Source organism: Talpa occidentalis, unplaced genomic scaffold, assembly GCF_014898055.3.
Source record: "Talpa occidentalis isolate TD23 unplaced genomic scaffold, MPIMG_talOcc4v2.1 talOcc4.11, whole genome shotgun sequence".
In the NCBI taxonomy this organism is placed as follows: domain Eukaryota; kingdom Metazoa; phylum Chordata; class Mammalia; order Eulipotyphla; family Talpidae; genus Talpa; species Talpa occidentalis.
The window spans coordinates 48,156,459-48,172,594 of record NW_023601104.1 but is presented as its reverse complement, the minus strand read 5'-3'; the positions used below and the strand labels follow the sequence as shown (position 1 = coordinate 48,172,594).

The following is a 16,136-nucleotide window of genomic DNA, read 5'->3' as shown; positions in this document are numbered from 1 at the left end:
GACTTTATGAAATGCTTTAAGTGTATTTCACTTCACTTCATTTTTAAAACCATGTTTGAGGCTTAGCAGGTGGATTAGCTTTATTTTACCAGGAAAGTGTTAAAATTTCATTTGAGTAATGTTTCAGTTCTCAAAACATGAATAAGGGCTTACTTTTTTTTTTATTGAGTACCTACTAAACCAAGTACTTTGCATAAATAATCTCACTTATGTAAAATAAGCCTCATTGACTCAACTTGATGAAAAAACCAGGAGTTGTTTATTCAAGGTTCAACTCTAAGTCCATCTGACTCCAAAGTCTAGCTCCCTCTACTATCTCACATATTAAGCATAAGTACAAAATATAAGTAGTTCTAACTGTAAAGCTTTTTCTAAAAATGGTTTCACTGTCTTCCATAGTTCACAAAAACAATTATTTTTTAAAAAAATGAAATAATATATACTTTATAAAGAAATATTTCTCTTAAATCTAATGTGTTGATTTTCATCCATGCACTTTTTTTTTTAAGATTTATTTATTTATGCATAGAAGAACTGGGGTGTAGGCCAGAGGTGGAGTGGGGTGAGAGGATTCACTAGAGACAGAGTGGGGAGTAGAACAGGTGGGTCTACTGAAATACACTGCTGAGGGGAGCAGCGGTTGAGACAGGAGAGATCTGCTGTGCCATATGGGGGTCAGCTCCCTGGCTGGGGATTGAACTCAGGCCTTAGTGGTGATAGAGCCAAGACTTAACTCCAACGCCACCAGGGAAGCCCTTAAAAATACTTTCTAATCTCCTAGTATCTCTTCTAGATATTTAAGCCTAATATTTTTTTGTGATGAAAATTTAAAGTTCAATACGGGAAGGAGAAACATCATTCTATAATCTTTAAGTTCCTGTGTTAAATTAGAGGCATAAACCATGGACCTCCCCGGTGGCGCAGCGGTTGAGCGCTGGGTTGCGAGGCTCTGCGGCGCAGGTTCAATCCCCGGCTGCTCCCCGGCTGCTCCCCGGCCACCAGGAGGAGGGTCCCACATGGCACGCAGACCTCTCCTGCCGCCCGCTGCTCCCCTCAGCAGTGTACTTCGGTCCTTCTGCTCCCCGCTCTGGCTCTGGTGAATTCTCTCAACCTCCCGCGCTTCTGATTGTACCCAGTGCTTGTATAAACAAACAAATAAATAAATAAAACATGCCTCTATAAAAATAAAAACAAAAAAAAATAATAAACCTAATAGACTACTCAGAATACTGAATGATTTGAAAATAATCAAGTTTGCTACATTTAACCTTTATTTTTTAATGGACTATCTCCAAGTTTAAACTTTAAATATATCACACTCAAAGTAATGGTTAGATTGCCATTTGCTGAGAAACCACTGAAAGTGTTTAATCATTACAATTTGTACAAAACTATTCAGACTGAATTTTTTCAGCCAATACATTATCATTTCAACAAATACTTTTTGGTTTTTATTGTGTGACACAATCTTTAGAAAATCTGTGGGGTATAATGATATAAAAGGGAGGTAGAATAGCACATTGGGGAAGAACTGAAATATTCCTTGCTTTTGAAGCATCTCAAAGAAAAATTCTTAAATATCTAAATTTATAATAGAAATAAACTAGTAAATAATTTTTTAAAAAGATTTATTTATTTATTTGTTTGTTTGTTTGTTTATTTATTTATTTATACAAGCACTGGGTACAGTCAGAAGCGCGGGAGGGTGAGAGAATTCACCAGAGCCAGAGCGGGGAGCAGAGCAGGCAGAAGGACCGAAGTACACTGCTGAGGGAAGCAGCAGGTGGCAGGAGAGGTCTGCGCCATGTGGGACCCTCCTCCAGTGGCCGGGGAGCAGCCGGGGATCGAACAGGCGCTGCAGAGGCTGCGGGCAGCTTCGCAACCCAGCGCTCAACCGCTGCGCCACCGGGGAGGCCCATAGTAACTAAATTCTTATTCACAATGGTTAACTATAGGATGTCTTTAAATGGCTTATTCTTAAAAGGCATAAAAGTATGTACTTAAAAAAATCTAACTTCAAATTACAAACAACTTTCATTCACCTCAAAGTACACATCAATGGTCAAAATAAGGGGGGGAAGGAATTGTATGGGGACTATAACCAAGATGAAAATGTATACATTGTGCAAAAATGAAAATGATGTAAAAAAATATATAAAATAAAAAATAAAAAGTACACATTTATGATAGTTGGAACTGCCAAACTTTAATTATGGAAGTTATAAAAGATTATGGTTTTTGCTTATCTGAAAAATTTCTAAAAAGAGTCTGAAAAGGAAATTTAGTATTTGGTACTTAAAAGGCAAAGAAAAGAAAAACAACATTAAGTACTACATTATATTTACTCAGAGATTATATTCTCAGCAACTCAATCACCTATATCATAATTGCCGACCCTTAAGACAAGGAAAGGACCTCTGGCCCCCTGAAAGGCAATTCAATGTGAATCCACTTTACTTATCCAAGGTTCCTGACTGTCAATTTACTCTAACTTTATTCACAGCCCATACAAGATTAGAAGAAGTGAACTAGAATAAACGAAGTAATAATTATGGATACGCAAAATAATAGGACTATAAAGTCATACACATTAGCTAAGAAAAGAAAGAACTATAGGAAGACTGATTGGGGCTGTTCACAAAGGCGCACAAAAATCATATCAAAACTGATGTACCAGATGATGGCTCAGTTTCTGATTGAAATAGCAAGTGCTACTTAAGAAAGAAGAGATATATAGGATTGATTTTATTTCTAGCTTAAAAAGAGTATATAAAAAGATTTTATGCTTAAATTCATAAAGCTTCAGCAATATCAAAAATCAATCAACTGGATACCCAATGCTGTTAGCTAATGAGACACTACTAGTTTTTCCACCTCACCTACCCAAACATATTTATTAAAATAAATGAAACAAAAATCCCATTCCTATATCCTACTCAACACTTTCATACTCAACACTTTCGTGTTATTGCTAGCCAGCAAGCTGAAAACTTTACAAATTCTCATTGCTCATGTGCTTCCTGAGAAAACTGGCTGGATGATGATTCTTTACAGATGAACTTGATTAGCTGGTACTTCAGAGTCAGCAGTGGTATCCCTACCATATAAAATAGTGAAACAGTGAGTAATTTAATGATGCTTTAGATAAGTTAACTCATTTTCGTGGATTGCAAATAGAAGGCTCGACTGACCCAACTTTTTATGTATTAAAAAGATATATCCTTTAAAAAGAAACAAAAATAGATATTTTTAAAAGTAACTTACCTCTTCACTTTCAGGCTGTGAAAACACAATCGGCTGGCCTGTATCTGACGCTTTCCTTATGTTAAGGTGTAAGGGAATATCTCCTAGAAAAGCCCGCCAGATATCCATTAGAACCACAAAAGTTTAGCTAGGCATTTGTGATTTCAGCATTTGAACTTCAGAAAGAAACAAATCTAAATTAAATCAATTTGAATCAACTTGAGTTAAAGCTATCTGCAAATTACTAAATCTCTGAATAAGGAATTTCAAGTGAAAATTAGGAGCAAAATACTCCAGGTGAGTGTAGCCCATGATTGTATTCATATATATATGAAAGCCATGTGGCAGTCAATTAAGGGATAATGTCTCTGATTTACTCTTTCTGGAGGTCTCCCAGCAAGAAATGGCTTAGAAGACATTTATAAATTATTACTCCTTGTAATATCAGATATAAACATACCAGACCATACAACAGGAGGAAAGTGAAGAAGAAAAGATGAGGAGCCAAAGAACTACCCAAAAGTACAACAAAATAATCTTCCTGGTGTTGGCAAATGAGTGAGCTAAGAGAACTGGTGAAAATTAGGCCAGACATGGTATCTCAACTATCTGCTTCTTTAACAGTTAGAATTATTTTTCTTTTATTATATAGTAATGTACATAGTATTATGTATAATTTGTAAGCCTGATGAGATTTCAGTAAATATCTAATAAGAGCCTTCCATACACACACTTGAGATCAGAGAAGTCAGATGCTTTTCCTAAGGCACATTAATTACTACTAGATAATAGAATTTAGGAGGGAAATGTTCTAATACATGGCCCAATAGACTCCTCCACATCATCATGAGTAAAGACTTTCAAAAGGCTGAGATTTTAAGTGCAGTAAATCGAGTATTAAGTAGAGAAGTAGGGGGTTGACTTGTATTGGCACTCAGCATTCTTAGAACCACTCCAAACCCATGCAAAATTATGGAAACATGTGTCTAAATATTTGTGTTATATAAATAAGTCACCATGCCAGCACCACTCCAGGCAATGTAAATAATGTGTAAGAAGTGTATGTTATAAAACTACAAACCTATTACAACTAATGCTATGAAGCACATGGTTGGAAGAGCAATCAATTCATGCCCCTTTTTGTCAGCAAATTTTGAGATCTTAATCAACTCTTTAAATCTTTCCTAAATGTTCCAAAGCCAAATGAAAAAATCATGAATATTTCAGTAACCATTTAAAGATTAACTTTTCAGGAAATTTGATATCTATTCTATAGATCAAGTTAAGACTGCAGTGAACTGTCACAGGGGCAGATGGAAAAATATGTTGTAGAAAATACTTAGAAGACTAAAGTTTTTTCTCTTGATTTATGAAATGCCATTACAGTAAGGAATCTTGAATGTATTTTTAATGCAGTGATGGAAGAGGGGGTAAAACTCCTTTAGGTAGCTACCTATTAGCCTGTTTCTTCCCTTCAAAGACTCAAAATCTTACCTATTGACAAAGAAGAGTAGACCAAGAAAGAGGAAAACCTTGTCAGAAAATAGATGTTACAGTGAGAGTAGCAATAAGCTAATAGTTGTATACAAAGAAGGATTAAAAGGAGTCAAGGTATGAAAAGTGGGTGAGGAGACACCTGGCCTTGAAAAGTGTCTCTGAGGGGATAGGTCTGAAAGAAGTAAGGGCATATTTTCAGAGACATAAACTAAGGAAGTTTCTGTGAGATTATCTGGCACTTTAACTACCATGCATAAGCTGTCTCTGTAGGTAATATGGATAAAGTTCTGAGAGCCATTTCACCAAATAATTGTATAAAACACAGTCCAATGGATGAAAATTAAATTTAGAGAAAGCCAGAGTTAGTAAAAGAACAAATAGGGTTCCTAGTTGTGGGTGATGGTGGGAGGGGGATTTTTCCACCAGCCAAGAGGCTGGTAGAGCTGCTTCCTTGATTTCAGTTCCTCATTTCTACTACTATCCTCTTCATTACTGGAGTCTACTCCAGTTCATGAGAGGGACCACATGATTGCACTAAAAGGAAGAGCTGTGTCCTGAGTAGAAACTCTAAATCATTTTTCCCATAATACTGTTAGACACAGCAGTCTACATCATTATCCAGTTTTTGTGATCAGTAATAAGTGTTTCTGATATAGGGTAATGGCACATTTGTGAGCTGTTGGGTAAATGTAAGTTTCATATATGAGACTGTTTCTCTGGGAGTTATGCTTTAAATTCTAAAAACTGACTTACAAAATCATCTCACCCATTTATAAATTAGGGAATTATAATACTGTCACTATAATTCAATAATGCCATTATAATTACACATTTACTTTATTATGTAAGTGAATGTCAATCTGTTATGTTATTATGCAGATTTGGGAAATTGAACTTTCTAGGTTAGTTAAATGAAAAACAGTTGCAGAATATAATTAGTGGCTATAATTACAGCAATGTATCAAAATATATCATTAGTATTCACCTGGTATTGTGGTGGCTGCATAGTGCAAATGCATAGTGCATAGTAAGAATAACACATTTAACTTCAACTTTTAGAAACTTAATTATAATAAAGAATGTTTTTGAAATTCCTTGATCTCCAAGGGATCTTAATTGTTAACTACCTAAAACTGACAATTCACTCTATACCTCCCTTTCTTAGCATCTAACATCTGTCTTTGCCCAGAACAGAAGCTCATTCATAAGTAGAATGTCAAAACATGTTTCCTAAAAAGTCCATTAAGCTGCTTATGGATTTTTTTAATTCATGTTTTATCTATAACCTGTGTTTTGCTCACTTAACACATGATTTCAGTTCTCTTCATAACACTAATTTTTCAGTTCAGCAATGTAAACATATATACAACATAAATTTTAGGAGTCATATTATATATACATGGCAAACATATAGAAAGATTACAGAAAACATAAAATATTACCTTTCTAGGGCAGTGATCTGATAAATTCAGAATTAACTGGGAAGAGATTTTATGTACACACCAAGAACTTACATTTCCAAAGTTTGCCACAAAAAGACTGGACAGGTATTTTCCATATATATATGTTTATACTGAGAAGTGTCTCCCCAACTTAGCAAATAAATTGGTGACCATTATTTAAAATATGGGGGGAGAAGGGAATAGGATCAAAACAAGGGTGGTGGGAATTATATGGGGACTATAACCAAGATGAAAATGCATATCTTGTGTAAAAATGAAAAATGATATAAAAAATGTATAAAATAAAAAAATTTTAAAACTATATATACAAAAAAATAAATAAAATAAAATACGGGTTTCAAATCAAAGTACTCAGACTACAAAACTCTTTTTAAATTAAGTATAGGCAGTTTTTATCTATAACAGGAGTTATCATAATTGACAACAAACCTCATATTCAAAAAAGCCACCTACCATGACTTTTTATTCTAAAAGGCCAAAGAAATCTTGGTACACAGGACTATGCCATACTAACCTAACTTAAAACAGAAAGTCAGAAGCAATTTATCATTTTCTGAGATACTCTTCATCATCATGTGTTATCCTCACTTTCCCTTCTATCATTTCCTTTACAAAAGAACAGTCTGTGGTCTTACCTAGAACATCCAGATTAAGGGTCTGTGCTAGTTTCCTTGCACCATCAGCACCAAAAATATGAGTTCTGTGTTTACATTTTGGACACTGGAAAAAGCTCATATTTTGGACAAGGCCCAGAACCTAGAAAAAGAAACATCCATTGAAATAAAAACAGAATTAAACTAAACCTTGATCTATTACTTCAACATGTTTTTAATGAGTGCCTACTAGGGCCAGTGATAATAATGATGACTAAGTTATGGCCTCTGCTCTCAAGGAACTCACAAGTTAGTGAGAGAGAAGACACATGTAATTAACTTAATAATATGGTACAAGCTATGGAGAGATGAATGACAGGGATCAAAATGTTCTGTGAGAAGAAAAGCGGAACTTCTGAGTTGCCCATAGAAAACTGTTTCTTCGGGCTGAGGGTGAGAAAAGGGATTGAGTCTTAGACCATCAATTCTAGGTAAAAGAAAGAGCACAAACCAAGTCAACAAAATTAACTGTGTGTGACGTATTTGAGGTGCAATCTTGTTAAGGGCCAAGGCAGAAGCTGGTCTGGTAAGGAAGGTCAGGGTCATATGTAAGGTACTAAATGCCATCCATGTGTTAGAGATTTTCTTCTTGAGAAAACAAAAAAACACAAAAGTTTTTAAGTTGAAAGGATGGTATCGAGGAGGTAGTGTTATACCATCAGACCCATATATTAGAATCTAGCTCTGCTAGCACTAAAGGAAAAAAATAAGCAGAAAGAAACACAGTAAAATAGTTAAGAGGCTAATTGTGGACAAGGCCTCATAGTAACATTTTACAGATATTGAATGTTTACTATTTGCCAAACACTGGGATTGGTTTTATTTATTCTTCATAAGAAATTGAAGAGATAAGAAGGGTACTTATCCCCTTCCCATCATTGAGAAAACTGACACAGCTAGCAAAAGACTGACTCATCATTTATCTGAATGTGTGAAACAAAATTTTTAAATCTTATAGAAGTATCCATCTCTTTCCCCAGCTTCTGGTACTTGACAAACATTTGATGGGTTAGACAGGATCTGCCAATATAATCCTTATTTATATTCCTTTTAATCTCACTTTCTTATTCACGGAAATGGTGGTTCCTTTCTAGAATAAAAATAGGGAATACAATTATCAAAGGCTTAGAGATAAAAATGTATGTATCATCTCATCAATTCTACCAACAAGATTAAAACTTTAGATGATAGTACTATTAAAATATTTGTATTAAATGAAAAATAGCAGTAATGGTCCACAATAAAACATAAAGAAGGTGATCATTGTGATCTCCTCCGTCTTCTCTCGCTTGGAAACCACTCTCAGTATATTTACAGTGCAAGAGACATTAACTGCTTTGTATTCATCTAGCTTTAGGTTTATGTGTCACTGCTTTGTCTTTCTGTTACACACACAGTTGTTTTGGTTCAGTTATAATACATGCCGTGCCATTTTTGGTTTTATTTTGTTTGTTTGGTTTAAAAAGTTTGTGACACTCAAAGCACTTGCAGTGATAGTGGTCTTAAAAATGATACCAGTATTTGATCCAGTTTCATCTCAACTATGTTATACCTGGACATTTTGATGTTTATCAAAGGTCTTTTTGGGGGAAGAAAGTAAAAGTTTGAAATGAATGGGTGACATTTTGAGTTATATTGGTTCTGAACCAACTTTTGAAAACTTAGTTGACCAAATTTTGGATCAAATGAAAAAAGTATGACTTTTGAAATCTCTAAATGTCTTAGTTCTCAGTATTATCATTTTTTATTGAATTTATTTCTTATTAAAATAAGTAGTTTCTAAGTTGTTTTTTTTTTACCTAACAGTATTATATAATTTTCAGAGTGGGTAGATGGGTTATTTGTATGTTCCTATACATCTGACATGTATTTTTGTCTCTTCTTATTATCATAGTAGTTTCATGCTACATTTATACCATAACCAACCTATGGCCTATGAGAAGCATGTAAGATAATTTATAGGCATGGTTAATGTTCATAATGTATTTTTCTCTCTTGATTTATATGTATGGTATATAACATTCAAAAAGAATTTTTTTCCTTTTTGGAATAGGATACAAAATGCAAATTTCACAATTTTGATAAATGAGTATAGGCAATTGTTTTGTAGTACTTTATTATACTGGTATCATGGCTTTCTTGGGTTTTTGGTTAGCTAATGAATTTTAATACAAAGACACTTGGGTTTTGTTGGGTTTTAAATATAGCTTGTATTTTAATTTTTTGGTTCTTTTCTGTTTCTATTAACAGAAATTAATATTAATATCATTTTAATAAATGTTATAATACCAATCTGAAAAAAAAGGTGATCAAATTTGTTGTTCTTAGTGAAAAGAGAGACAGAAAAGACTCAAATTCCTCACAACACATGTAAATGAAGACGAATAGTGAGGACCATAAATTTTGTAGCTAAGCATTTTCCAAGCATCTAATATATAAATACATATACCCTTTTGCTGATGCGAAACATCACATCAAATAAATCATGCTGTGTTTTGGTAATTCTGTACCATCTCCAGAAAACTAGAAGGAAAAGACATTTTAATATGACAGAGCTTATTTGTTTATTCACTACATCTCTATAATACACTCATTGCTTGGGCAGTTTTACTGCCATTTATGTTAAATGTGATATAGTCCCTGATTGTAGGGCTTCAAGTTAAAAATAAAAATATCACTCAAGAAATGGAAAAAAGAAAAACACTTAAACAATGTGAAGATATAGGTGAGGGTATATTCCAAAGTAGAAAGAATGGGAAATGCATGAATACTCTGGAATCTCTTAGATGCTCTAAGACAGAAAGGCATTGAGCAAGTGTGTATTTGCAGTGTGTGTGATAAACTTCTTATCACATTGTTGTTTATGGACTGTATAAATGTCTCAGACATGTTCTCTATATAGATTAAATAACTGTCACAGATATAAAACTATCACTAAACTCAGTATTCAATGAGCTCCAATTATATGCCAGTAACTGGGTTAAACACAAGGAATAGTATATAGTAGGCAAAAGAGACTTGATCCTTGCTGCCTTAGGGGAATGTTCTGTACTCTAAACAGAAAAACAGATAGAACAAGAAACAGTCCAAAGACCAAGCTACACTGAAACAGTTTCTCTAGAAGCAAAGTACAGAGTATGATGAGAGTGTAGAATAGAGATGACTCTCCTATTTAGTCTAAAAGTTAAAGACAAACCAGGTAAAAATAAGAAGGAAAAACATTTAAGACAGGGCCTCCCCAGTGGCGCAGGGGTTGAGCGCTGGGTTGCGAAGCTGCCCACAGCCTCTGCAGCACCAGTTCAATCCCCAGCTGCTCCCCGGCCACCGGAGGAGGGTCCCACATGGCGCGCAGACCTCTCCTGCCGCCCGCTACTCCCCTCAGCAGTGTATGTCAGTCTGCCTGCTCTGCTCCCCGCTCTGGCTCTGGTGAATTCTCTCACCCTCCCGCGCTTCTGACTGTACCCAGTGCTTGTATAAATAAATAAAAATAAATCTTTAAAAAAAAAAAACATTTAAGACAGAAGAGGGAAGCATATTTTCTTTCAAGGAACTATAAGGTCAGTATGGTTGAACTATAAGGTCACATGGTGTGTGTGACATGAGATGAGGCTAGATGTACAAAGCAGGCTTATAGGCCAGATTAGGAATTTGGGTTGTATGAGTGCAAAGAGAAGAATGAGGATTTGAGGCCAGAGAGACCACTATGCCAAACAGTCACAGTAGACTCATCTTTTAGGATTACAGGGTTTATAAATAATACAGAATGGAAAAACCTAAAAAGATTTGTCTTTGCATGATTGTATTCTTAGGCAAATATAAACCAAGGGCCATGTTCTCTGAAAGCAGTCATGGAGAGGTGTTAGATTTTAGTGCTGCCCAAAGTATATGCAATTTTCCTCCTAGGCACAAGGTTAGGAATTTTCTTCTCTGCAATTAGGTAAGGACATATAACCTGTTTTGGACAGTAAAATGTAAGAAGTGATATATGCCATATCTTTTTTGTGTGTGTATCATATTTTAATAAAACATTTGCTTTTAGAAAGACAGTCATGTGGAAGATGATCAATAATGTAATAATAACAAATAACCCAAATGATGGCATACTGGTGTCCCGTGAACCTGCATACAAAACCAATCATCTCTTTTAAGTAGAAAATACTCTACAGAAACAAAATAGCAGCAACAAAATTAAGATAAGGTTCTGGTGGGGAAAGTCCTTACTTTTTCTACCTGACTCCAATGAAAGCCTGAAATTAAAATCCAAACCCAGAAAAGCTCTAAAATAGCAGGATTCAAGATCTTCAGTGTCTTAACAAGGTAGCCATTATTCCACATAGCTACTGAGTATTTGAAATGTTGCTAGTCTAAAATGAAACATGCTCTTAGAGGAAAATACACACTGGATATCACACAGACAGTGTGAGTAAAAGAATGTAAAAAAATTCATTTTTTAAAGTTTAAAAGTTATTCAAAGTTTTTTCATTGAAGTGTATCATGAACACACAAAAGGAATACATCATAAAAGTACATGAATCATGAGAATGATTGAATGAACATATGATTAAGTATACATGTTATCACAACTCTTCTTATTGTATGCTCTATAAAACACATTCCCAAAAGTATAAACTTACCTAATTTCTGACACCATAAGCCTATTTTGTCTCATACTAAGCTTGATATAAATGGAATCATGCAACATATATAATTATATATAAAGATATATATTAATTATATATGTCTGTATATATCTATATATGTGTAGTTTATTTTCACTGAATCTTTTTTTTTAAAGATTTATTTACTTATTTATACAAGAACCAGGGTACAGGCCAGATTCGCGGGAGGGTGAGAGGATTCACCAGAGACAGAGTGGGGAGCAGAACAGGCAGACTGAAGAAATACACTGTGAAGGGAGCAGTGAGCGAGACAGGAGAGGTCTGCCTCGCCATGTGGGACCCTCGATGGCCGGCCAGGATTGAACCAGTGCTGCAGAGGCTGCGGATAGAGTCACAGTGTGGCGCTCAATCACCTGCACCACCAGGGGAGGCCCTATTTTCACTGAATCTTAAGAATATTATTCACTGCCTTGTTGTATCATTTGTATTGTTTCCATGTTTGGGCTCTTATAAATAAAGTTTCTATAGATGTTTATAAAGTCTTTTTTGTTGAGTATTAGATTATGCACATTTAACTTCAGTAAAAACTGCCAAACTTTTCCAATAAAGTTCTACCAACTTATACTCCCACCAGAGAATTCTAGTTGTTCATAGTTTCACTAACATTTTGGTAATGTCTGTCCTTTTTTTAATTTTAAGAAGTATTATGTGGATAGTGATATCCCTTTGTGGTAGATTGTTTAATTGTTGAACTGTTAATGCCAGAAACACTACTTTCTAGATGCTTATCTATATGGCTCCTGGTTAAAGTTCACCAAAATCAAAGTGGCATGAGATCTGAGAGATGGAAGTGGAGTCTTACACATTATACTCTACAGGTTTCCTTTGGTTATTGGTGGTGAAAGAAAGGCAGCAGTGCCGGTACATTCCAGTTGGTCCTCATTTCTTCTGATGTCTACCTCCCCTTTGCACTGTGATTTTTAATTTGCATTTATAATTATTAAAGAAGTTCAATATATTTTTCTATGTTTATTGGTCATTTGTATATTCTCCTCTGTAGTGTTTTTTTTTTTTCCGGTCTTTGTCTATATTTTTCCATTTTTTTTTCTCATTAAATTGTTAGACTTCAATTTTTAAATATAATTCCTTTGTTGGTTAATTCTTAATTTCTATATTGATTCACCTGTATTTTCTCTACTTTTTAAAATATGACTACTAAAAATTTTAAAAGCTACATTTATGGCTCATCTCGTATTTCTTTTGGACAGTGCTGCTGTAAAACTTATTCTGGTAGTTCTCTTAACTAATGTTGTTTTAAATTCATGCACAAAAATTTTGCCAGGATTTATGATTTATTAATATTTTAAGAAATTGAATAGAAATCAGACATTTACCTTCAAGACTATACTGGAAAAACTGTCACATTTCTTTGCTTTTGGTTGAAATTAAATCAACTGAGATTAATAATAGTCACATATGACTGCTTCATTTGTTTAGTAATCCATTTAAAAGTTACACATATGTACACACATATACATAATATTTGATTTATTAAAAGAAAACAAATTATTAATTAAGATATGCAGCTATGTGGCAGACAACTTTTTCAAAACATGGGTTAGTTGGGAGAAAATTTAAGAGAGCCTTGAGGAAAAAGAAGATTAGTGAACTACTGCACTAGTTCACTTAAAAGCAGTCCTCTATAATCAGTGAGTTCTGAAAAGGGACAGCTAAAGTAATTAAAAAGAACATTTGAATATCCATATTAACAATTGTTCATAAAAAGGTATTCTTTATTAAATAGGAAGGAATTCATGTTCACATGACCATCCCCTAATTCTAGTAGTCCTCCCCACCAAAGCCTTACATTGTATGAATACTTCATATGTTATTAAACTATCCTTGCTTATTGTAGTTATTTGCATATCCTTTGATATCATCACCATTAGAAAACAGATGCTTTGCCATAGCTTAATTTATATAATACCAGTGTGATGCAGCTTTAAGCATGCACAATCATTTATTAATGTCTCATCAAAGTATAAGATCCTTTTTTCTCTTTACCTTGGCTAGTTTTAATGAAGGAAAGTAAATGCTACATGCCTGCCTAGCATTAGCCACCACAAACCTTTTACATGTTATTCTAAGGTTATTCCAATCCATCATTGGCTGAAAAGGGTACTTCTTTTATTAACTTTTAAAAAACTGACTCTCATGAAATAACAACATTGCTCTGAAATATTGGATTTTTGTGTCTAATGTATTAAATTAAGCAGTCTCAAAAGGCCCCAATTTTAATTTCTTTTTGGCATTTTAAACTCAAATTCAGGCAAGTAACAAGCAAGATTTTCAGGCTACTATATAATCCAATTTTTCAAGGTTACAATCAGGTTAAATTCTTACTGCTTGGAATTTGTCACAAAGATTAAAAGTTATGATTTAAGAAAAAACAAGGAGGAAAAACTTGCTGTTAAAGAATGAATAATCATAACTGAAAGAGATTAGGTGTATAAATGCTTTTCTCTACTAGCCTTGAATAAATTTTTGTATATGCCTTAAAGCATGTGTACAGACATTATAATATACAAAAATTATATGGGTATTCTTATTTTCTCTTTCAGAAGAACTATTCTGGCAAAGAAAAAACAATGAAAGAGTAGCCTGCATCCAGGACCAGTTAATTAGCTGTAGGTCCATGTGGTGCAATTCAACTCTTCTGTCTTGAATTCTAAAATGAGAATTTATGATGGCTAAAATGACCACTATGACAATAACATTCAGAGCTACCTTTGCAGCACCATGTACTGTATGACAATTTCTGTCTATCTGTCTGTCTATCTATCTATCACTCAATCACCTCATTTAACCCACAGTGACTGCATCACGAAACACTAAAGCTAAATTATTTGCTTAAGGTCACATAGTTAATAAATAAGTCAAAATTTAAACCAGCTGGGTCATTAATGTGTATGTGGAAGTTACCAAATCAGATAACAAGTCATGGACTACAAAAGACTTGTTCATGGAATTAGGTGACCTGAAATAATGATGAGTCAATACAGGTTAGGGGGGCAATTTACCACAAGAATTAGGGGCACAGTTGAAAGAGAAGACCTGATTTGAACCATCCTTACTACTCACTGCTACAGTTAATTCTTATAGACGTCATCCCTCTTCTCCATGATCCTGACCATGGAACTCTCTTAACACTCTCATTATACTTTTCTCGACAGAACAGGACAGTTTCTTGGCAGTCAACAGAACTCCTCCCCATTTTAAAATCTATCACTTTCCTGTCTTCCCTTGCCCACCTAAATGAACAGAACCCAAATGATTAGCAAATTTGATGGAGAGTCCTCTAGTTCCCTGGAATCTCTTGCCCTATGACATTCACATTACCCAACTGTACATAATCCACAAAAATAGCAGTTAAAAATATGGAGTGTGCAGGTGAACAGATTTCAAAGCAAAGCCCAACCTTCTGCTGTTTACAAGAAATTCACCTTAACAAAAAAGACAAGCATAGGCTTAGAACTAAGGGTTGGAAGACAAGTATACAAGCAAATAGCAATCAAAAAAAAAAAAAATCAGGAACAACTATACTTATATCTGATAAAATAGACTTTCAATTAAGGAAAGTAAAAAAAGGGCCTCCCTGGTGGCGCAGGCAGTTGAGCGCAGCACTGTGAAGCTGTCTGCAGTCTGCAGTGCGGGTTTGATCCCCGCCAGCCTTGGAGCAACCCACACGGTGAGCAGACCTCTCCTGTCTTGCCCGCTGCTCCCCTCAGCAGTGTATTTCATCAATCTGCCTGTTCTGTTCCCCACTCTATCTCTGGTGAATCCTCTCACCCTCCCACGCATCTGGCCTGTACCCCAGCTCTTGTATAAATAAAAATAAATCATTAAAAAAAAAGAAAAGTAAAAAGAAAAAAGAAGGACACAATATTATAATTAAGGGTCTAATATAACAAGAAGAAACAACACATAACTATATATACACCAAGTGACAAAGCACCAAGCATTATGACAATAACAGAATTTAAGAGAGAAATTATAACAAGACTATGGTACCAGGTGATGTTAATATCCTACTTACTACAATGGACATATTTTAAAAAACCAAAGTATTATGGAAACAACAGCTTTAAAGAGGAGGTAGATCAGACAACTGTAGAAAACTTCACCCAAAAACTACTGCATACATTTTTTTCAAGTGCACATGGGATAGCTTCAAGAATAGACCGTATCTTGGGACACAAGTTAACAGTCAATAAAACCACAATGATTAAAATTATACCTGTACCATCTATAGCCACATGCCATAAAACTAGAAATCAATTATAAAAAAAAAAGAGGAAAAAAGGAAAAGCTATAAATACATGGAGATTAAACAATATGCAGCTTAACAGCAATTGGATAAAAGAGGAAATGCAAGCAGAAATTTAAAAGTACCTTGAGATAAATGAAAATAATGATACAAGTTACCAGAGACTATGTGATATTGCATAATTTTTCTTAAGGGGGAAGATTATTACAATGCAGGCCCATACTAAAAAGCAAGAAAAATCTCCCCCAAAACACAATATACTCTCACACCTAAAACAACTCAAAAATGAGCAGCAAAGACCCAAGGTTAGTAAAAGAAAGAAATATTAAAAATA

The 16,136-nt window shown here is 34.5% G+C and overlaps 1 protein-coding gene across 5 annotated transcripts in view; it reads right to left on the bottom strand.

Moving 5' to 3' along the window:
- Positions 1-16,136, bottom strand: part of NUBPL (NUBP iron-sulfur cluster assembly factor, mitochondrial) — a 235,721-nt gene that overhangs the window by 77,387 nt on the left and 142,198 nt on the right. For 4 of the 5 annotated variants that reach the window (XR_008549746.1, XR_008549748.1, XR_008549747.1 and 1 more), the window contains exons 9-10: positions 6,839-6,959; positions 3,265-3,347 (exon numbers count right to left, since the gene is read on the bottom strand). Coding sequence is in view for 2 of the 5 variants with exons in the window: in XM_037503190.2 (XP_037359087.1) it covers positions 3,265-3,347; positions 6,839-6,959 (204 nt within the window). In the remaining 3 variants the exon portion in view is untranslated. Of the gene's footprint in view, positions 1-2,919; positions 3,098-3,264; positions 3,348-6,838; positions 6,960-16,136 lie in introns of those variants that run through there. The other variant, XM_054689744.1, reaches the window with a different exon arrangement.